Source organism: Ananas comosus, linkage group 7 (genome assembly GCF_001540865.1).
Source record: "Ananas comosus cultivar F153 linkage group 7, ASM154086v1, whole genome shotgun sequence".
Classification (NCBI taxonomy): domain Eukaryota; kingdom Viridiplantae; phylum Streptophyta; class Magnoliopsida; order Poales; family Bromeliaceae; genus Ananas; species Ananas comosus.
The window spans coordinates 6492595-6517179 of record NC_033627.1 but is presented as its reverse complement, the minus strand read 5'-3'; the positions used below and the strand labels follow the sequence as shown (position 1 = coordinate 6517179).

Genomic DNA, 24585 nt, shown 5'->3' with positions numbered 1-24585 from the left:
TATGCTCAAGATGCTTACCATTTTTAACTTTCACCCAATCATACCGGCTCATGCGAAGTCAAGCCCAACTCACAATACCAGCACCCACGGGGACTATCACCAATCTAGGGCCGTCTGCTGGGTAGATACGATAACCCATGGTGTGACTACTCCGAAGCTCACTGTTTGTGGTGGCCTGAACACCAACAAGCCGAACAGACAATGTGAGTGCGATCCAGTCCTCTCCTCTCGAGGACACCCTATCGACCAGGGTAGCAACAACAGGGGATCTACCAATCCCTAGCATGGTCCAGAGGATCTATTTCAATCCCTCGCATGCTCGTCTCAAATCCTGTGCAACTATGGCAATAAACCCACATGTAATACTCATGACACAATGTTCATGTTTTCTACTTGCACAATAGGATACCCAATCCATATTTCCACACTAGGTTCATGTTTAGACTCACAATGACACCTGGTATTTCACTTTGTTCCAATGTCCACACTTTGTTTTCTATGTCCAAACAACTAGTCAAGATGCCACCAAGTTCATGTTACAAATGTTCTACAATGTTTTCTAAATTCACATTCTAGTTCATTGCATCCATAGGGTTCCAATTGTCCAACGACCCAATCCTCATGCATTCAACGTCCGAGTTCACAACCCAAGTTGTCTAACTCTACTTTAGGTAGCATGCAAGGAAAATTGAAAGCACAAACACAATAAACCCTACAATGCATAATTTCTACACATATATACACATATGAACAAAATGGCAACATAGATATAGAAAGAAATCCAACCATTTCAAATAGCACCACCCACCTCGTTTAAGTACCAATTACTAGAATTTCCAAGCAATTTGATTTCCGACATCGATTCAGCACATCTCGGCGCTAATGAATGAAACTCCCCAAATCGGCTCGATTCCTCTAATCGGCCACCAAGAGCTCGCCGTTTTTCAAATTAAGGTTGTCCAGCGTGTTTCTCTAACCTTCAATTAGAGGTTTGTGATATCAATTTAGTTTCAAATTTCATAAGGACAAAAGCCCCAAATCCATGATGAATCCTTTAATCTAGTTTAGCATCATCTAGAGATCATAGATACATCAATTTTATGCTATCATCTCTCTCTATCAACATATAAATTATACACATTCATATGGCTACAAATAGACAAAAGAGGAAGTTCGCCTATACCGCTTATCCCAATTACCTTGGGTGGTCCACAGACCGTCGATCCCACGAAGGCCTACCGCCTAACCTATCTCGATACACGCAACGTCTCTCGCTCGCAAGCATAGGCCCAATCATCGCTGGGCGGAGTCTTTATTTGAGACCTCGCACACACTCCAACCAGGAGCAACCAAGGCCCCGAACCACTACAAGTCCTCGTCATGAGCAACCAAGCAACCAAGCTCTCATATTATAGGGGGCGCAGGTTGCTCAATATTCGCCTGAGCTGCCGGCTGCTGCTGTGCCGCCACTTACTGCGCCACCAATTCCTGCAGCCTTCCGATTTGATCCTCTTGGCGCTGCATCACACCGACCATCGCAGTGACTTGCACTCGTAACTCCCGCACCTAGTCAGATCCGGAATGCTTGGGCACCCCAGGAGGTGGTCCCGGAGCGGATCTCGTCACGGGGCATCTCTTTGGTGCCATTAACTCCTGAAACGCAACAACTAGGTTAATCACCTTTACCCACGAACTCCTCGTGATTCACAAACTAAGCAACCCAACATCGAAATTAGGCGGAAGCACAGAAGCATACTCATTCTCAACCTTTAGCGTCATGTTGTCGGCCGCCAACACAGCTTCCTTGAGTTGAGAACCAATATTACTTGAATCCATCTCTATCAACCATTGGAGACATTCTAACAATTACACCCAATTGACTTAACCTCCGTCACCCGTCATAGGTCAACGTCACTCACGCACCTATGACCCTTACGGTTACCGTCCTAGGGTTTCCTAGGTCCATCCTAGACTTCTTTCTTTATATGCTTTGATACCACTTAATCTGCCACGCCCCGCAACCGCCAATTTGGTCGGTTCGGGTACGCCCAACAGACGCCGAACGGACAGAACCTCCCATGTCAGCCCAAGGCTCAATAAACATCAATCGTGTACATTTAGTTGCTCAGGTAAATATAGTCAACATACATGAATCATGTGAGTATGATACAAGCGAGAGCAAGAGAGAGTACTAGCTATTACATTCACTTTCATTTAACCACCAAAATACATACATTTGTTATACAAGTTTCATCTCATGATACATATACAACTCTCCAAAAGTAACATCACTCAATATACATCAAGTCTCTCATATACACATGGTACTCTAATGGAAAAGGAAGCTACTAACTATGGCGCTATGCCCTTACCATGATCCTTAGCCTGTCCGCTCGTGCTAGGCCCTGCAACAAAATGGGACGAGAACTAACAAAAGTTTCTAGTGGGTTCGGCCGCCTACTCTGCCGATTTTTTCACTAGGTCTAAGCAGGCATAAGTAGAGATATAAATAGAGTATTGAAATTTGCTAACATAGTAATGAAATCTGCTATCATGCTACTATGCCTCAACAATACGATATGAATGAAGGCTCTACTATGCTCATAATTCATGCTATTCATATACTTGTCACCCAATCATCTTGGCTAACCCTAAGAGGTTAAGCCCCAACTCACAACCAAATCCCATAGGTGAGGAGACTCTGCGCTATGCACACTCGAGACCGTCTGCTCGGTAAGTACGTTAACCCATCGTGTGACAACTCCGAAGCTCACTGCTCGGGTGGAGCGACCACCGCCAAGCTAGAACAGACTACGTGAGTATGATCTAATTCTCTCAGCTCGAGGATACCTGACCAACTAGGGATAACAATATACTCGGGATTTCACCGATCCCAATATTCATGTCATAAGTGTCACCACTACACTATTTCTCTCAACTCGAGGATTCCCTACCAACTAGAGATAACAATATACTCGGGAATTCACCTATCCCAATATTCATGTCATAAGTGTCACCACTACACTAGTTTCACATGCCACTCTTTTTATGTCATTAAATTGTTCAAGTTCATCACTTGTTCTTGGTACTATAAGATTCTATGTTAAGATCCAATCCTCATGCATCCGCTAAATCATGTATTCAACTCACGATTTCTATTCTACCATGGAAGCATGCCAGGAATTGAATTATATTTAATCACATATCCTATAATGCATGATAATCAACATATGAACATATATGCTCAACAATAACAACTTAGACATAAAAGGAAATCCGATTGCTTCGGATAGCAACTGTCATGCCCCGAGACCGCTACCAATTTGGTCCTGTTCGGGCGCGTCGAACAGACGCCGGACGGACAGGGACGGACAGCACTTCCCCTGTCCGCCCAAGGCTTGACAACAGAATCATGTACATAGAATTGCCCAGGAACAATTCAATTACATACATGATAAGCACGGAGCACTACTAGTGCTAACAAGTAAGAGCAAGATACAAGTATACAATACAAGTGAATAAAGAGAGATACATCTAGCTATTACATCCATTCAACCATTCATTTACATTTGGTTTACGTTTGTAACTCTCCAAAATGAATATATACAAGGTTCATCCAAAATACATAAGCAACTCCCTCAAAATACATCCCAACTCTCGGGTACATCGGTACTCTAATGCATAGGGTAGCTGCTACTAAGCTAGGGCGCATGCCCTTATCACGGTCCTCGCCAGGATATACTCGAGCTCGGCCCTGCAACAAAGTAGGATGAGAACTATTATACATAGTTCCCAGTGGGTTCGGCCGCCGACTCCGCCGATCTCCCCACTAGGTCTAAGCAAGCATGAGCAGATAGATAGATAGATAGATATCTGAAAGTAATGCTGATGCATATTGATAGAATTTCACTATACTACTATGCCTTGAAATTCAGGAATGAACAAGATAGCCATGCAATCAATGACATGCTATAGTACCAACATCAAGTATGGATGCAACTCTACTAGCTCAATATGCTCAATGCACATAATTCTCATGAGTTTATTACCCAATCCTCTGGCTGGCCCATAGGCACGCTCTCGACTCACATCTCAAATCCGTCTATGATGGGGGACTCGAACAACCCGAGGGATCATCTGCAGGACCCCAAATAGCCTATCCCTTGGGACCCCAAATAGGCTATCCCAATCATACACGTGCCAAACTCCGGAGCGCACTATTTGTGCGGAGCGACCGCCACAAGCGCTGAACAGACTATGTGAGTATAATCCAATCCTCGTCCACTAAGGATACCCTATCTCTAGGGTCAACACTATCATGGACACCGATCTCATGCAAGGTGTCAAGTAGGGAGACTCATCTATCCCCTAATTCCATCATGTCACTAGTGTTCTTTTAACACTAATTCCTAATGCCACTCGTCAAGTTGTTTACTTGGTTCAAATGCCACTCGTCATGATGCAATGTCTCGACTATACTAGTCATATATCATCAATGCAAGATCAAGTTATTATTTAACTTATCTCTATAGGGTTCTATGTCACAAAACTCATCCTCATGCACCCTATCTTACTTGTCAGGCCTACTACACCACACTATAAGGAGCATGCAAGAATAGTAAATGCAACATCTAATCACCCTAGTATGCATGATATACACATATGGAATATGATCAACATATAAGTACTTAGACATAGGGAGGAGCCCAGTTGCTTCGGGATGACACCCCCCACCTTTAGGCGACGTAGCGACGCTAGGAACTTGATTTCGTGATCCTTGGTCGCCGCTTCGACTCTTCGAGTCAATACGAAGCCACGAACACTTGTTTCGGCGATATCTTCGCACCGGCTCGACGAATCGACGATCCAACCTTTCCAACGCGTTTAGATACCTAGTAATAAGGTTTATATATGATCAATTTAGATCAAACCTTCCATTTCCAAAAATCCCAATTTGGAGCCCTAGGTTTACAACTTGCAAAAACCCCATCTCAAATCCCTGGATTCAAGTATAAACCTTCTATTTGGCAAGCTAGGGTTCCAACAAAACCAATTCTAGAAGGTAAAAATCCATCTAGAGGGATCTACCATGAAAGCTCTCAAAGCTTACCTCAAAAAGCTTGCTCTCATGGTGGAGAGGAGGAAGAAGAAGATGCTAATCCTTTCCTTGATCTTGTTCTCCACCAAATCCACCTCCTTCTTCTCCTTCTAAAGAGAGAGAAAGGAGTTTAGAGAGAGAGAAGGAGTTAGGGGTAAGGTTGGGAAAGAAATGAGAAGAAGAGGGCTCACTTCCCCTCTATACCCCTTCACAAGTGCACATTTGCACAAAACACCTCTCACTTTCCAAGTTACACACTGCCCTAGCCTGGGCAGTTTCGGGCTACGGGGACCGGTCTGTCCCTGGAGAGATCGGTCCCCGAGAGCAACTCTCGCAGGCAGAGGACTCTGCCTCCTATTCTACGCGTACGGGGACAGGTCCTCGCCTGAGGGACCGGACCTTCAAGGACCGGTCCCCTCCCGAGGGACCGGACCTCGAGAGTAATATCGAGCGTAGAACTTTTCTGCAGCACTTTCTGCTTACGGGAACCGGTCCCTCCTTGGTGGGAGGGACCGGTCCCCGAGAGCAAAATCTGCAAAATTATAGATTTTTCACATCTTGCTCTCCGAGGCCCTCGCCAATGCACTTTTTGGGTTTTTGATGCCTTCGGCCTTTTAGAAGTGTACCCAATCGACAGTCAGTCGATTCTAAACGAAGTTCAACTCTTGTATTTTGAGAATTCACTTCCTTATAGCACCCCCCACCTCTTGGTGATGCCAAGATGCGAGAACTCAAGCCTCGCGATTTATGAACAGCGTTTCGGCTCGACCCCACGCAAACGAATCGAAAACTGTACTTTTCTTCAACGACTCGTCACACCCTCGTAAGAACTGCAATTTGAGTTGCCCACCATGTCGGTTTTACCTTTAATTAGGTTTGCAATTGGTCAATTTATATCAAACCCCATCATATCCACAAACCCACACTTGAAACCCTAAAAAACCATTATTGCAAGAATACACATAATATCTCTTGATTCATGCAATAATCTAGCTGAGGATCACCTAGGGTTCCAATACAACTCAATTAAAAGGGATTACACCAAACCCTAACCAACATCTTCATAAAAAGCTATGAAGCTCACCTCAACTCAAGCTTTTTCCCAAGCTTAGAATGAAGAAGATGATGGCTTGACCTCCAAGCTGCTCCTCTCCACCAAACTCTACCTGAATTGGAGCCACCCTAGGAGAGAGAGAAAGAATTTAGAGAGAGAAAGGTTTTCTCTTTTGTTAGGGTGGAAGGCGAAATGAGAGAAAATGGGATAAAACCCATCTATATACACTCCCACTTGCACAATGCACTTAGCCCCCCATACAAATGACCCTTTTGCAATTTTTCACGTTTTCCCGTGTACGGGGTCTGTCGGATCGTTGGCGCTAACCATTAATCCCAAAAGCTCGAGCTGTTAGAAATACGCAACCAATTCACTTAAAGCGTACAGAAACAGCGCCCACGGGTCTCGATTGTGACTCGGCCCACCTGGCCTCACGCCACTTCGTACATGACTCGACCCAACCTAGCCTCACGCCATTTCGAACATGACTCGGCCCACATGGCCTCCCACCACAGGGCAGGATGCTGGCCCATTTAAGCCAACAATCCCCCCTCCAGCACCTGCACACATTTGCAGCATGCAGGAATCAAACTCGTGACCTCTGGCTTTGATACCACTTGTCGGATCGTTGGCGCTAACCATTAATCCCAAAAGCTCGAGCTGTTAGAAATACGCAACCAATTCACTTAAAGCGTACAGAAACAGCGCCCACGGGTCTCGATTGTGACTCGGCCCACCTGGCCTCACGCCACTTCGAACATGACTCGGCCCAACCAAGCCTCACGCCATTTCGAACATGACTCGGCCCACATGGCCTCCCGCCACAGGGCAGGATGCTGGCCCATTTAAGCCAACAGGGTCCGGACCCTACGTGCAGGATTCGGACCCCCAGAGCACCACAAATTTGAAAATTTTCAAAATTCTCAAATCTTGCTCTCCAAGGCCCTCTTTGGTCTCTCATACCCCTATAAGTCAATCCATGTAACGACCCAGCCCACTAGCAAAAATAACTCATTGGGCCCAACCACCAGCCCAAAATGCTTAAGCCCAGTTATTATTACTAGTGNGGAGGGTAGCGCGAAGATTCATAGGAGGTTAAGAGAGGTTGAGTCCGTGGAGTCGGTAATCACCTTGTAATCTTTTCTCTTAGTGAATTATTTTTTCGCGTGTTGGTCCCGTGGGTTTTTCTCCAAGTTGGAGTTTTCCCACGTAAATCTCGGTGTGCTTTTTATTTTTCACATTTATTTTTATTGCATCGAGATTTGTGGTTTTTGGCCGTTCACCTATTCACCCCCCTCTAGGTGATAGATACAATCTAGATAGATCCTTGGGCTTCTCAAAACTTTCAAACTCCACCTCTTGGAGCCACCTTAGGAGAGAGTGAGAGAGTTTAGGGAGAGAAAGGTTTTCTCTTTTGTTGGGGTGTGGAGGGGAAATGAGAGAAAATAGGATAAAACTCATCTATATACACTCCCACTTGCACAATGCACTTAGCCCCTTACACAAATGACCCTTTTGCAATTTTCCACGTTTTCCCGTGTATGGGGTCCGGACCCTAATGCAGGGTCCGGACCCCGAGAGCACCAAAAATTCAAAAATTTTCGAAATTCTCAAATCTTGCTCTCCACGGTCCCTTTTGGTCCCTCATACCCCTAGAAGTCATTCCGATCACTCGGAACACTCAACGGACCTCTTTAAAGCGTCCAATACCATACTTCGGTCAATTTCGACCAAAGTTCGGCTTTACGCGTCGAGGATTCGTTATCTTACAATGGATCACACATCGAACAAGCCGCTCGCAAAGTTTCGATTTAGGGTTTCGTTTCTCTCATAAAATACAAAACCAAATTAAATCAAACTTTTTAAATTTAATCTACAACATCGGTGCTTCAAGATGTGAAAAAATCATGCAAAAATATCCACTCTGGAAAAAACCGCCATTAACGCTCACAAGCATGCAAGAAGAAAAATCCAAACAATAATAGATTTAAATCTACGCATGCAATCTTTTTGAAGTGATAATTTAGGGCACGAAATCAACCTTATAAGGCTCTGATACCAATGTTGAATGCAGCGGAAGTATTCATTTGTACCTTTTTGCGGAAGCGATTCGCGCTAGAACGCGATGAGCCCGGATCGTAGAGGTTGATTCACGTGTCCTCGGATCGTCCTCAAAAATATTCTATCGCTCCAAACTCGCGGTGGATCGAACTACAAACGAGCACGATCTTCGATCCACCGTTCAAGACCCTCTAGAATAATAGGTTAATAGAGGATGTGGTTTCTTATTTTTCTCTCTTGATTTTCTTATTCTCTTTTTTTTCTTCCTTCTTATTTTTCCTCTTATTCCTTTTATGTGAGATCGCCCGTATTTATAAGCCATTCCAAAATCCTAATAGGTGTGTAAGAGATAAAGTCAAATCAGTTATTAATTGTTATCCTAATATGATTAGAATTTATCTCTAATTAGCTTTCCAATTTAAAAGCGAGATTAACCCTAGTCCAATTAGACAACATAATAACCGTCGGATCGAGCTCGATCATGGGCGCGCCTGATTCGATTTAACTGAATGCCAACAGATACAGTTAAAATTAATCATAAGATACTAAAGTAAAGAATGCAGTAACCCCAAGGGTCTATCTAATGTTTTCCTAAATATTTTTTTTGAGGGATAGGTAGCACGCTACCTGCTTTGTTTATTTCATTTAGAAATAAACTTAGCTAGAAATATAAATCAACTAAGATTCGAACTTGGGTCTCGGATGCCAACCACCAAGCCATTTGCCACTTGCTCTATTATTTGTAAATTGTATATATAGAGAGAATCTATCTTTCGAAATTTCAAAAAAGAGGTTAAGTGATGACAAAGAGAGAAGATGAAAGGTATTTTCTATTTATGGCTATCAAAAGTTTATTCAGTGATTTGTAATAAATTCATAATGATTTTAGTCAAATTATGATTATTGAATGAGTTATATGTAGTGAAATTTGTGTTTCAGTTCATTGTTAGATTCTTCTTAAATCTATTGTATTTAACTTTTGTTTAACATGCTGCCTTGTAGTTTCAAATGTAATCAACTCTTAACAAATTGGGAAACTATAGATTTGTTTATCACTTTATAGTTAAAAAATTCATTTTGTTGTTCATTATTAAATGAAAATTGATATTTCCTATATCAATAGCAGTAATTAACTTGGAGTTCTTATAGAATTTTTTGTAGCAAATAAGAACAAGAATGAATATACCCCTTTTGGTAGAATATAGAATGATAAGAATGTATATTGACTCGCTTCTCTTTTGATTCTTATTTTTATAGCATAGAGCATCGTAAAATATTATCAAGGAAAAAGATCAAGATGACTGATCAGCCTTCAATCATTTGGGAGAAAAATTATGATATAACACTTCTTGATTTGATGGTCAAGCATACTCTTAATGGTGGCAAAAAGGGACAAGACTTTAAAGAAAATGTTTGGCATGACATTATGGCAAAGTTTATAAAAGCAACTGGTTTGAGATGCAATATTAATGATTTGGAAAAGCGTCTAAAATTTTACAAGAACGAATATCAAATAGTGAGCAATCTGAGGAAGCATCCGAAGTTTAGCTGGGATGATAAAACTCATTTAGTAATTGCTACCGATGCTGAATGGAATGAATATATTATGGTATGTTGCTTTGTTATTTCATTTACAATAACTTTCTAGGTAATTGGTTCTAATTTATTCTATTTATTTGTCTTTTACATAGGAAAATCGTGGAGCCAAACTATATCGAAAGAGACAGATATCTTATTTTGATCAGCTGGAAATTATTTGTTCTTCATGATGAACTCTTATTAACTCTGAATCATTTAATATTGACTAGAATAAAGAAATTGTAATCATTCGAGATGAATTGCAATAATTTCGCTTATTTATGCATCAAAAAGATTGTACCAACAATATAATATTATCAATAATTTGAAACAATTGAGTCATTTTTCATCGGTTCAAGTACACATCTTATTTGCATCCATTACAACAATATGGATATTAAGAGGCAAATTATAATGACAATTGTCGAATAGACTATTATTTATTATCAAATGGGTTATAGTTGGTCGGTCGGAGTATGTAAGTAATAAACCGTATGTAAGTAATAAACCTTAAATCTAATCACCACATAGAATATAGATATAACATAATAGTAAGATCCTCAATTTGGATTTGTAAATTTACTGAAATTGAAACTGTTAAGAGTTATCTTGTTAGGAGTAAACAAATATAAAGAGTTAAATAAATTATCAAGAGTTAAATAAATGGCAAGTAGGGGATATAATAATCCTTATATCTTTGTAAGTAATATTCTATGTGATTAAACTTACTACAAATTATCAAAACATACAAATCAATTGACAAAAGGTAAACTAACAAGTGACAAGTAACATGTTATAAGTACAATTGATTTGTATGTTTTGATAATTTGTAGTAAGTTTAATCACATAGAATATTACTTACAAAGATATAAGGATTATTATATCCCCTACTTGCCATTTATTTAACTCTTGATAATTTATTTAACTCTTTATATTTGTTTACTCCTAACAAGATAACTCTTAACAGTTTCAATTTCAGTAAATTTACAAATCCAAATTGAGGATCTTACTATTATGTTATATCTATATTCTATGTGGTGATTAGATTTAAGGTTTATTACTTACATACGGTTTATTACTTACATACTCCGACCGACCAACTATAACCCATAGCACCCTTTCACAAAGATAACAACCGCAGGGGGCCCACCCGTACCAAACACATACTCCGACCGACCAACTGTATTGCTGTAGTTATAAATTCACCCTATTTGTTCTCATTCGGCGAATCCTATATATTCTCAATCGGCGAATCCTACGCCAGTGGGGGACCCTTCGGTCTCCCTCACCTGACTGTTCTCCCCTATCCGCCCAAGGCTCAACACAAGTATAGATCATGTATATAGATTGCATAAGCGGAAACATAGACATACATGGCTTGCACGAGGGCAAGCATAGCCAAAAGTGAAAGTACTAAACTAATCATCCATATAAGTACAATGATTATTTTTTAATCACATGCATGCATTCAACCACAAGCTACATTTACATTCCTTCATTCTTTTCTTGATACATCGTATGATCTCCTTGTTGGTTTTTTAATCGGGTTTCCGGTCGCCCATGATGGACAAATCCGACCCGACCCATTAAGAGGTGGTTTTCTTAGTTGGTTGGGAAACCACCTAGTACGTGCAGTTACAAACGTGCAGAGAGAAAAGAAGGAATGTAACGTGAAAGAAAAATCCTAACATTCTGCTTCTTCTTCTACCAACGAGATTTCTCTCCGCATCACTGAATTCCTAAAGTTTACTCTCTTCTTGGAGGATTTGACATTTGGATTGTGGAAACTAGTGCAATTTCCATCTTGTGATCTTACATTTGATCCGTTGGAGCGAGTGGTTTGGTTTGATCCTATTTTATCACGATCTTCGAATCAAAATTGAGGTATTTTATAGATTATCCGAAATATCATGGAAGAACAAAGCACATAGATATAAAAAATAATTTTATAAGAGACATTATGGCACAAAAGGATGTGTTTCTATAATATATATCTACGCATCTGATGGTTGCTGATCCATTCACGAAACCTCTGACAAGAGATGTGTTCAGATCACATGTTGAATCATTAGGATTGCGTAGAATATGATGTACTATACTTTAAGATTGATCATACAATGTTGTATTAGTACATTGTATTAATGAAGTTTGCACTCTACTCTATTATCTATGTGAAGAGTATACATTGATACTAGCAAAAAATATGTGATATCTAAAAGATATGTCACCAGGCTGTAGTCGGCTTTCTCACACAAGCGACTGCCTCAGACACGAAGAAGGCGTGCTGAGATGAGACAAATATACATTCATTTTTTAAAAAAACCAGAGACATGTTATAATTGCTCTATTTTTTTCTTCTTCGTTTTGGAAAAGAAAAGTACGATGAATTGAACACGGACTTAATGGGTTCGTAATATTCTGTTAATTGACCCTTTTTTTTTCCAAGATCCAATCTAATATAAACGGGTTATTGGATTGTAATAATATGGTACGACCGAAACTATATATATATATATATATTAAAGTTGGTATGTACTTAATATCCTGACACTTGACTTGTTGGCTGGTTGCAGCAAAGTGAAGTCTTTGTTATAAATGAAGTTAAGGGTTCAATTCTTGCATAGAACAATTTGCTATTTTATTTTTTTAATGGACTATTTTATAATGGTTATTTTATTAATGGACTATTTTATAATGCTTCAATTATTTTAAACTCATGTATAGTTTTAGCAAATTATGAATTAATTTATTTTATTTAATTGACATCATAATGTATTGATTGATGCCATAATATTGTAGATAAAATATTTACATTGAAAATTTTACGAGCTAATGATAGTTAAATTTTGTTAAATATGGCATGTTCATGAATGTTAAATTTTTTGTTTGTTATGGCATGTACTATTCAGACTAAGAGAGTCTTGAGGGGAAGATGTGGTGATAGACTATTGCGCCCCATCATGACTTATAAGATGAATCCGTCACACTCCATGGAATAAAATATATCGTTTTTAGACGACTTGTTCAATATGCTTGAAAATGACGATTATATCATTAAAGATTTTCAGAGAGCACTTGTGTTGAGAAATTCAATACCAGATTATTGGGCTAAAACTTGGTGGAATATATTTAAAAATAAGTATGATTTCATATTATCTTATGGTGATCTGGTATCGAAATTCAGGGATGTATATAATCGTCATTACATTACAAGTGCTATAAGAAGGACAAATATTTTGGCTCTGATACCAATGAAAGTAAAATTTAATCTATAAAATACCTCAATTCTGATTCGAAGATCGTGATAACTCGCTCCAACGGATCAAATGCAAGATCAAAAAATAGAAATTGCACTAGTTTCCACAACCCAAATGCCAAATCCTCCAAGAAGAGAGTAAACTTTAGGAATTCAGTGATACGGAGAGAAATCTCATTGGTAGAAGAACATGTTTAAACCAAATCTTTAACTCTGAATTATTTCTGTGATAGAAACTATTATGAATGACTTTCTTTTTATACATGAGAAATTTGTATAAAATTGCTTCTCTTGAGATTGAATACATGATTTAAATCTAAAGTGAGAATTTGTTTCTAAATTCTTTGACTTGTATTGTCAATCTTATAATGAGAATTAATAATATGAAGATTGCTCTATTTTTTTCTTCTTCGTTTCGGAAAAGGAGAGTACGATGAATTGAACATGAACTTAATGGGTTCGTAATGTTCTGTTAATGGACCTTTTTTTTAGTTTACAAACTTTATTTTTTTGGCCATCAACTTCAAAACCTAAAGGTTGATCCATATAAATTTCTTCATCTAGCTCACCATTGAGAAAAACTGTTTTAACATCTATTTGATGTAACTCCAAATCTAAATGAGTTACTATGGCAAGAATTAGACGGATGGAGGTAAAACGTACTGGTGAAAAGGTTTCCACGTAATCAATACCCTCTGGTTGAGTATAACCTTTCGCCACTAGGCAAGCCTTATACCTTTGAATGGATCCATTTGCCTTGCGCTTGATTTTGAAAACCCATTTGTTCCCTATAGTCTTGCGCCCTAGTGGCAGATCAACCAAGTCCCAGACATCGTTGGATTTCATTGACTCCATTTCTTCTTCCATTGCAATTTTTCATTGTTCTTTTTATGGGCAAGATAAAGCCTCTTACGTTCTTAAGTTCAGCTTCATCATGTGAAGCTACCATGAAGACTTCACCCTCGATCTCAAATCGTCGTCAAGGAATGATTTCACGATTGCTTCTTCGCAATTTTGAACCATGTGGATCATATTCACTCCCACTCGGTTCAAGTGTATCATCATTAACAAAGTCTTCAATTTCATGTAATTGAAATTCCTTGTCAGTTTTAGCTTTACTAGAAAATTCATCCTATATGAATGTGGCATCACGTGACTGCTTCAGAATGTTCACCTAAGAACACATAACCTTTTGACTGTTCTGAGTATCTTATAAAGATACATTTCTTCCCTCTATGACTTAGCTTTCCATACTTGTGGGAAGAATCATGAACATAGGCTGCCGACTCCCATGGTCGCAAATAAGTTAAATCAGGTTTTCTACCTGTCCATAACTCATAGGGAGTAGATTCAACTGATTTAGAAGGCACACGATTTAATATATAAGCTGTTGTTCATAAAGCATCTTCCAAAAACGAAATGGAAAGATTTGCTTGTGCCATCATGGATCTAACCATTTCTAGTAAGGTCCTATTTCTTCTCTCTGCAACACCATTTTGTTGCAGAGTTCCAGGAATGGTTAGTTGCCTTTTATATGGCGTGCATTCATCATTCTATAATAACTAGACAAAATTATTAATAATAAATTATAAATAATTTTGTGCAGTTTACATTCAGCATTCTTATTCATAATAACTAGACTGCATATTTAATAGACTATAGACTGCATATAGACAAAATAGACTATAGACTATAGCCTGCATATATAATACTAGATTAAGTCCTCAGGTATAAAATTTCTATGTTATTCATATAGTCAACTTAATATCAAACCGAAAAATATTACTGTCATAGCGGCCCGCATGTTTTTTCTCTTCATCATCGATTTCCTTTCATGAGTGCATTCGTAGAGGACAAATGTTGCAATCACGCACAATTCTTCCCAATTGTCTTGAAAATGCTCAAAGATTTTTCCAACAACACGGTTGTTATAGAATTTCACTTTCAACTTTTGTCCACTTTTTAGTTTTGCAACTTGTTTACACTTGTTTTTGCCTCACCCCTTTTTCTTCTTTTGAGCACTATTAGTATCTAAGAAAGTGAAAACATAAATAAAATTATAATATAGAAAGAATTTGCATTCTACTTATTATGTTTAAATTTTTTTCATATAGAAATGCAACACATATAGCAAGCATTGTGTAAAAGTTGAGAGGTCACACCTGTTTCCCTTAATTCTTCCATTGGCTCTACATCTGAGGGGACAAAGACATCATTTGAATGCATAATAGGGGTATCAATACGTGGTGTAACATCATTGACAGTATCTAAAGTGCACTTTGTGATGACGATCCTAAAGAATGAAATGATTTTAACCCTTGTGCACGCCCTTTATTCCCGGGTTGTACGAACATATGCTTGTCAACTCTAGGGGTGAAAATATAGCCATTTCGTGATTTTGTTGGTTGCATTTTTATAATATCCAAGACTTTTAATCGAGGAAATTCAAAATTTGAATATGAATTTGAGTTTCATTTGATATATATATAGCTTATTTTTCACATTTATTATCTTAAAAAATGTTGAAAAATAAAATTATTACCCATAATTTAGTTGTTATATGTTTTGGGTGTTATATATTATTATTTTGTAATATCTGAGACTTTTAATTGAGAAACTTCAAAATTTGAAATTAAATTTGAGTTTTATTTGATATATATATATATATATATATAGGCTAGGGCTATTATACTCTTATGAGTATATAGTCCTTTCTACTCATAAGTTTTTGGCTGTTGGATAAAGAGATGTACGGTTATGATGATAGTGGTTCCCGATTAGAATAATAGTGGTTCCCTAGGGTTGAGTGGGTGGTTAGTTGAATAGTNAGGTCGGATTAATATATATATATATATATATACACATATATATCTGGGATACTATTAATAGTAAAACGCTCTTTTTGCTATCACGTTTTTAACCTTTAGATGAAAAATTGTAGGGTCAGAATGATATTAGTCGATTAGAGTTGAGTGGTCCCCCTAGGGTTGAGTGGTCCCCACTGGATTATAGTATTTAATCCAATGGTTAGAAATAATGAAAAGAGTTGATCCAAAGGCTAAAAAACTGGTAGCAACAATGGGATTTTGCTACTAATAGTAGCCCAGTCCAACTCTATATATATATATATATATATATGTGTGTGTGTGTGTGTGTGTGTGTGTGTGTGTGTGGTTTTAGAGAATCGGAGAGAGGATAGGTTTCGTTGCGAATCTGCGACCAAATCAGGTGAAACAAAATTGTAGTTTCGATGTTTTGACAGTGCCGAAAACGCTAGCTCAGTCCGTTCACAAATTCGACGGATGGATCTCCTGTTATAGCATGAGGATTGAGAAGGGGTCGATTGTGGCGAAACAAAATTTTTGCAAGAGGCCCTATATTTTATGTACCAAATCACGTGTGATCACTCATAGAGGTGCGTGCACGTGATTTACACATGCTGTGAGGGACTCAATGTGAAATAGTGGGTTTTAGTGGACTTATTCGCAAAAGTGCACCTTGTATTTATAGGCAAATTAGGGCTTTGATGACCCAAAACCTAACCCTAGCCTTGCAGCCCTCAGCTGAGCGCCTAGCTGTCCTTCCTCCCTCCCCTGCGTGCGCCGCGTGCCTTCCGGCCACCACCTACCATGCTCCGACAGGCCAACCGCCACCAGCACCATCTTTACCTTCCTCTCCATCTTCTCTACCACCTTCCTTCCTGTCTATCTTGGCCGAGGGTCGTGCAGGGTGCATCTCTCCCTCGGGCCCGACACCGGCGACACCTCGAGCGTTCGGCAATCTCTTCCCGTAGACTGCAGCTGTCCCTAAGTGCCGCCACACGGCTACTGCTGACTTGCGGCCAGTTTTGGGTTGTTGGCGGCCAAGCTCTGCTGCATTGCCTTCCCAGCAGCCGGCGAACACCCCCGTCCCTTCCTCTTGGTCCCAGAGGAGGCCCGTGCCCCTCCTCTGGCCGTTCCGACCGACGCCATAGTCGAAGATTGAGGGGGGACCCAGATCTGAGTTGTGTGGGCTCGGGTTGCTCCAGCGCCGCCGCCGCCACCGCCATCGGCCAACGCGAGCGTCGAGCTCCTCTCGTCGACCGCACCCATCTGCCGCCAGCGCGCCCGCCGCCGGCCGATCTCTGGCCCTCTCTGCCCGATCCGGTTGACGGTATCGTATAGTTTAGAGACAGGCGCGACACTGATATAGGTGGATATTTCGACCGGAAGTCAGTCTAGTGGTGCACGCTCGATGACATTCCCTCTACCCTCTCTCTTTATGTTTCTCGCATTATTCCTGTCCATTGAGCCTAGCACCATATGACTTTAGTACATATTACTCTACTCGATTATATCTCTATACTCGACTATCATGATTTAAGAGTAGAGTGGTTGATGATTATCTCTATGCATGATATGACATCATTGTGACCTTGTTAATTGGTCGGTTTGAGATTCTGGTTGATGACCTATTCGGTCGGCACACCCTGAGGGGTTGATTGTTGCCTACTTGCTGACCGCTATTGATCATATTTGCATCGATTGCCACTGCTCATATGCATTTCACGTACACCAGCAATTTGGCCACTACATTGGTGTTCTTTTTCGGAAAAATAGTCGGACTTCTAACCCGTGAGCCCAGGAGCTTATGCTAGGGTCATATGCCATTAGAGCGGCGTGGCATTTGCCTGAGGTCCTTAGACCGACATAGCGAATTCTGGATTGGGTATTTTGGAGTGATTATCCGGTTGGCACATATTGATATATAGTAGCGGTAGTTGCATTTATATATCTTGTTTCCTCACTTTACGTTGCTAATGTATTGTTGTTCCTAGCTACTTTTTGGTTACCAGTGAGTACACTCACCCTCGTCGACTTGTGTACCCACTAGGAGACCCTCTGTTGGTTTCTCACCCTCCCCTATTTCAGATGACATTGGAGGTCCGAGTCTGGATGAGGCGTGAGGCACATGCGTAGCGAGAGTAGAGTTCTCGACTTGTTTATCATCGGTTCTAGCTAGACTCATCCATCTTTTGCTTTGAATAATGAATTAGACTATTATGGTTCAGTTTATCCTTAATTAACTTAACTTTGCTTTTATTTCATTCATATTATGGCTTTGAAAATTGAATAAAAGTATTTGTAGTTTTCATGGATTTATGGAAATAGTTTTCTACCCCTTGTGGTAGCCTGTTTTAAAAAAAAAAAGATTTTCGTGTGGGAAACGATTTAAAAAAGAATTTTTTCCTTTTCGTGATTCTAGTATTTCAAAATAAATTTCCGGATGACAAACATTTTAAATAATAGATGTGGATTTAAATATTGTAACCTTGTGATTGATTTAATGTAAATCGTGATATTGTGATGTGGAGAATAAATACATGGTCTGTGCATGTTTGTGATTGTATCTTGTACTTATGCGACGCCGTGCAAATATAAGGAAGACTCTGTCCGTGTGAACAATGGGTTTTCTGTATTTGTGGTGGATCTGGCATCCCCTGGGGTCAAGGTTTTAAAAAAAAAAAAAAAATTTTGGGCTCTTCCGCTTTCTTTTTACTTAGAAGGGACCCCGAGGCGTGACAGATTAAGGTGGTATCAGAGCCAAGCTTACAACCACAGCACCACTCACAAATTTTGTTAAATAATTGTCACACCCCAATAATCCCACATCGGATAGGAATGTGGGTGTGATTGGGTATATAATAGACTTAGACACTAGTAATAATAACTGGACTTAAGCGTTTTGGGCTGGTGGTTGGGCCCAACGAGTTATTGTTGCTAGTGGGCTAGGTCGTTACATTTGGTATCAGAGCCGGTTCACCAGCTAGAAGTCACCAGCTAGAAGTGTGAGATAAGTCTCGGCTGAGCCAAGGTCGGAAAGACAAGGTGATAGACTATGCCGGAGTCTGAATGACAAGGTGACCGGCTATGCCAGGGTCTGGACGACAAGGCTAGCGAGACGAGTCTCACATCGCCTGGTGATCTTGGGCTGTGTGTGTAATTGGACTGACGAGGACCTAAGGGCCTTAACGGGGGAAGTCTGTCACCCCCCAATAATCCCACATTGGATAGGAATGTGGATATGATTGGGTATATAATAGCTTAGACACTAGTAATAATAACTGGGCTTAAGCATTTTGGGCCGGTGGTTGGGCCCAACAAGTTATTGTTGCTAGTGGGCTGGGTCATTACAATAATAAACTGAACTGCTGGTTAGGTTGACTATAGGGAGACCTAAGGTGTATAGGCACATGAGTGCGGGGTTTGGGCTGGAGTCCTGGTATGTGTTTGTCGAGTCGATTATTCGATTGACGATGTTTTTTGTTGCAGATGCCACGTGGTAGACCCCCTCGTTCGGGTCGTGGCGGTGGACACGCTAGTGCGGAGGCATTTGGCAGCTCGAGAGAGCGGGTCCCTACGGGCGAAGGTGGTGGGGAGCAGGTGGGCATTGAGCTGCTGGGTGACACTCGCACTTAGCAGCTCATGGCTCAGGTAGCCGATATGAGGGGTCAGCTGACAGCCCTCTCATGGTTGTTTCGGCAGGTCTTGCAACAACAAGATGCAGCTGCTGCCGCACCGATTCCACCTCCTGCGCAGGGCACTCCAGCGACTGTGGATTCTCCCACGACGTCCGCGCTTGCTACGGCTCCAGCCATCACTATGCGGTGACGACAGCCACCACGACAGTTTTCGCTGGGGGAACTGATGCCCCTACAGTAGAGGGCGCTCGCATTAGGGCGAGGTAGGCGGAGTTCCGAAAGTTCGATCTGCTGAAGTTCGCGGGAAAGAAAGATGACGATTGGGCAGTTGAATGCCGGGTTGCCCATATGGAGAAGCTGTTCCGCAATCTATGTATCGAGGAACATGATAAGGTTCCGTTGGCCGGTCACTGCCTGGATGTCATGGCGTACATCTGGTGGTTGTGCCTCTTCGAGAAAAAGTATGCCGAGACGTACCCGCCCGGGAAGGAGTTTCGAGAGCCCCTCTACAGTCAGTATTTCAAGGACAGCACCAAGTAAGGCCTGGAGCACGAGCTGAAGCGACTCAAGCAGAGCAACCGCACTGTGGCGGAGTACGAGCGAGACTTATGTCGCATTGTGGGACTGATCCTTTTGTGGTCCGCGATGAGTACCACAAGGCCCGGATGTTTGCTAAGGGCTGAAACCCAACATCCGGATTCTGATTGCGTCCCATGACGTGATGACGTTCGACGAGTGCCTGGATAGGGCCCTGATGATCCAGAATGATATAAAGTAAGTACGAATCGAACATGATGCATCCGAGAAGAACGGGGACAAGAAGCGTTCCTACTCCAAGTCGAGCGGTGGCTCTTTCTCCAATAAAAGGCCACCAAAGCATCCGCGCACTCAGCAGTTGGCTAGGAGTGCACCATTGGCAGCTAGCGACAGGGTGATCGACCCTGTGTGATCTGTGGGCAGGCACATCAGGTTACTACTTGCCCACAGCGGAGAGACCACTATTTTCGGTGTGGTCAGCCGGGCCACATTCAAGCCGATTGCCCCAGGGAAGGCAGGACCATTTAGAGTGCTACTTCATCTCCAGCTGCACAGCACCAGAATCGTGGAGCCCTGACTGTTGCTGCTTCGTCTGGGCGCCTCTCAACCTCACGCCAGAATAAGGCGGCGCGCCAGGCACCTGGTGGGCGTGTCTATAATATGTCCCACCTCGAGGGCGAGACGAGCGGCGATGTCATTGCAACTATTACTGCCCTCTACACTATTCGTGCTAGGACTCTTTTCAATACTGGAGCATCTCACTCATTCATATCGCTTTCGTTTGCACATGATCATGATTTTTCCTCAAGTCCACTCTTCGGCACTCCGGATTGAGATGCTCGGAATTGATCTGGAAGGGGACAGATGCATCATGTCGTGCCCCATTGGTTTGGGCAATCGGGCGTTCTTGGTGAATCTGGTGCTGATCCCAATTAAAGAGTTTGATGTGGTGCTTAGGATGGACTGGCTCACCAAGCACCACGCTTCTATCGACTACAAGCGGAGGATTGTGACATTTGAGTTGCCCGGTGAAGAGAAGTTCGTCTACCAAGCATATAAGAGTTCCTTCTTCGCCATGACTATCTCTTCAGGTAGGGCAAAAAATCTTATGAATGGCGGATGCATGGCCTAACTAGCTTTGGTGGATGTCATCCGCCGAGTGACACCAGTGTTGGAGGAGATTCTTGTAGTTCGGGAGTTCCCTGACATATTTCTAGCAGAGCTACCGGGGATGCCTCCAGACCGGGAGATCGATTTCTTTATTGAGTTTGTCCTCGTCATGACACCGATCTTGAAGTCCCCTACCGAATGTCCTTCACTGAGCTGAAGGAGCTGAAAGCTCAGCTCGAGGATCTCCTGGATAAGGGATTCATCAGGTCTAGTGTATCTCCCTAGGGTGCACCAGTCCTCTTCGTCAAAAAATAGGATGGTAGTCTGCGGCTATGCATCGACTATCGGGAGCTCAATAAGGTCACGGTGAAGAATAAGTATCCTCTTCCTCAGATCGATGATTTATTCAACCAGCTTCAGGGATCGTCTGTTTATTCGAAGATGATCTGCAGTTCGGTTATCACCAATTGAAGATCCGAGCAGAGGATGTGCCGAAGACAGCTTTTCGAAATCATTACGGCCAGTACGAGTTCACGGTGATGCTGTTCGGGCCCACTAATGCCCCGGCGGCCTTCATGTATATGATGAATAGGGTATTCCAGCCATACTTGGATCAGTTTGTCGTGGTCTTTATTGACGACATCTAGATCTACTCGCGGAGCGACGAAGAATACCAGGATCATCTACGGCGAGTACTCTAGCTAATTCGAGAGAACAAGCTTTATGCTAAGCTCAACAAGTACGAGTTCTGGCTCCGCAAGGTGTCCTACTTAGGGTACATCGTGACTCAGTCGGGTATCACGGTGGACCAGAAGAAGATGGCTTCAGTGGTTAAGTGGCCTATATTAACCACCGGGACCGAGATAAGGAGCTTCCTTGGTTTGGCGGGTTATTATCAGCGATTTGTCGAAGGCTTTGCCAAAATCGGCACATCGTTGAACAGGTTGATGAGGAAAGGGGAAAAAATTTGGTGGACTCCTGAGTGTCAGCAGAGCTTTGAGAAGTTGAAGGACAGATTGACCCGTGCACCTATTTTGACCTTACCGTAACCTGGTGAGAACTTCGTGGTCCATTGCGATGCCTCATAGGTAGGTTTGGGGTGTGTACTCATGCAGTAGGACCGGGTCATTGCTTACGCCTCGCGTCAACTGAAGGACTATGAGAGGAACTTTCCGACTCATGATCTTGAGCTCGCGGCAGTAGTGCTTGCCCTTAAGCTGTGGAGGCATTATCTTTATGGGGCACACTGCGAGGTTTTCATTGATCACATGAGCTTGAAGTATTTTTTTCACCTAGAAAGAGCTGAATCTCAGGCAAAGACGATGGCTCGAGCTCTTGAAGGACTATGACCTCGCTATCCAGTATCATCCGGGAAAGGCGAATGTAGTGGCTGACGCCTTGAGCCGGAAGCAGTCATTAGCTGCGTTGTCCTTCATGATTACGAGGCAGGATCGTCTTGTGGAGGAGTTCCATCATCTCGAGATTGAGGTTGTTCCCACTGGGGCCGTGGCCCAATTGGTGATCCTAATGGTGCTGCCTATATTGACAGAGCGGATCATGCTCGAACAGCAGAGTGCCCCGTACTTGCAGAAGGTGCAAGCAGATGTTGAGCAGGGCAAAAAAGGGGACTTCTCCATTTCGGAGGCAGGTGGTGTGTGCCCAGTGACACGGAGCTAAGAAAAGACATCTTGTCTGAGGCGCATCGATTCCCTTACACTGTTTATCTCGGCGGAACCGAGATGTACCACAATCGGCCAGGGATGAAATTGGGCGTGGCACAACACATGGCTAAGTACTTGATATGTCAGTAGGTGAAGGTCGAGCACCAGCAACCAGTAGGAAAGCTGCAACCACTTCCGGTACCATTGTGGAAAGTGGGAGCAGATCACAATGGATTTTGTCACAGAATTGCCTCGATCGCAATGGGGCCATGATGCGATCTGGGTTATAGTGGATCGGCTGACAAAATCGGCTCACTTCCTACTGTTAAGTCCTATGTGTTGGCAAGTTTCGTGGGTCGAGTCGGAGTCTTGAAGTAGTTCGGAGCGAATTATTGAAGATCGAAGAATCCAAGACTTCGAAGAATCGAAAAGGACGCAAAACACGCAAAACATGAATCACGATGCTTAGGTAAGCTTTAAATCTTGTTTATGGTGATTCATACTTAATTATAGATCTTAGAATCATATTTTCAAGTTGTAATTGATTAGAAGGTTTCTAAGAGCTTGTAAAACTCGAAACAATACATTTTCAGTAAAAATTGCATTGTTGTACCGGTACAAGGATTTTCTGTTCCGGTACAGACATCAGCTTTTNAGAGAGAGAGAGAGAGAGAGAGAGAGTTCGGCTGGGATACTATCGATAGCACCAAGTGCTTGGCTTCGGTTGGGATACTATCGATAGCACCAAGTGCTTGGCGCTAGCGAGTTTTCCTCCGTTAGATACTCTTTGACTATTTTCAGCCGTTAGATTATATTATTCAAGTAATAACTCACTCAACTCTAGAGGGCCCACATCATCCTAACCATACATTTTTTTCATCCGATGACCGAAAACCTAATAGTACTAATAGTTTAGTGTTATTGATAGTATTCCAGCCTAGTTCCTATATATATATATATATATATTAAAAATAGTAAGGGAAGGGACTTAAAGCAACCTAGAAATTAAAAATATAAATACTAAATTCAAAGTTTTTTGAATTTAAAATGAAATTTACACCAAAAAAATATGTGGCAAAGGGTGCAATTTAACCTATGCTAACCTGGTGGAGCAGGCCATTGTTTGAACAGAAGAGAAGACTTTCACAAGTAAAATCAAGTCATCCTAAAATTCAGTGTCTTCTAACGACCCCACGTCCCAACATTAATTAGTGAAGCTGATGCCGACCCCTCCTTTCCTAAAAGGAAGCAATCATCAGCCCCATCCGCCGACTAAGCTCGCACAGTCCATTGCATCCAAGTGGCACTACAGCAATTCTCAGCTTCTCTGCTCGGACTAATTCTCCTATGAAAGAGATATATACATATAAATAAGATTCTCTCTGTACACCCCCCTCATTATTTGGCTCCCTTTCCCCATTTGTTTCCACGAGGGTGCCATAGATCGAATCTGTAATATACCAGATTTTGGTATAAAAATAATAATAAATAAAAATAGTGTGAGAAACTATTTTTATTAGATTTATAGAGGTAAAACATAAGTCAGAGGTGACTTGTGCTGAAATCGGAATTAAAACAGAAGATCTAGAATTTTCTGTTGGAGACGGGACAGAAAAATAAGCAGAAAATGCACAGTCTCAGAAAATTATGAAAATTGGCGGAGATGTCAGAAATATTTTTATGAGGCTAGATTTAAGGTTTCATATTTTTCTGACACCCATAGAGTGAGAAATAAAATCCGAAAGCTATCTGATAAAGATTGCAGTTCGG

General features: G+C 41.6%; 1 protein-coding gene across 3 annotated transcripts in view; it reads left to right on the top strand.

Annotated features, from left to right (window-relative positions):
- LOC109713082 (ubiquitin-like protein-NEDD8-like protein RUB3) overlaps nucleotides 1-10152 on the top strand; it is a 61518-nt gene extending 51366 nt beyond the window's left edge. For all 3 annotated transcript variants that reach the window (XM_020237041.1, XM_020237040.1, XM_020237042.1), the window contains exons 3-4: nucleotides 9471-9822; nucleotides 9905-10152. In XM_020237041.1, the coding sequence (XP_020092630.1) occupies nucleotides 9471-9822; nucleotides 9905-9982 (430 nt within the window). In that variant the 3' untranslated portion in view covers nucleotides 9983-10152. The remainder of the gene's footprint in view (nucleotides 1-9470; nucleotides 9823-9904) is intronic.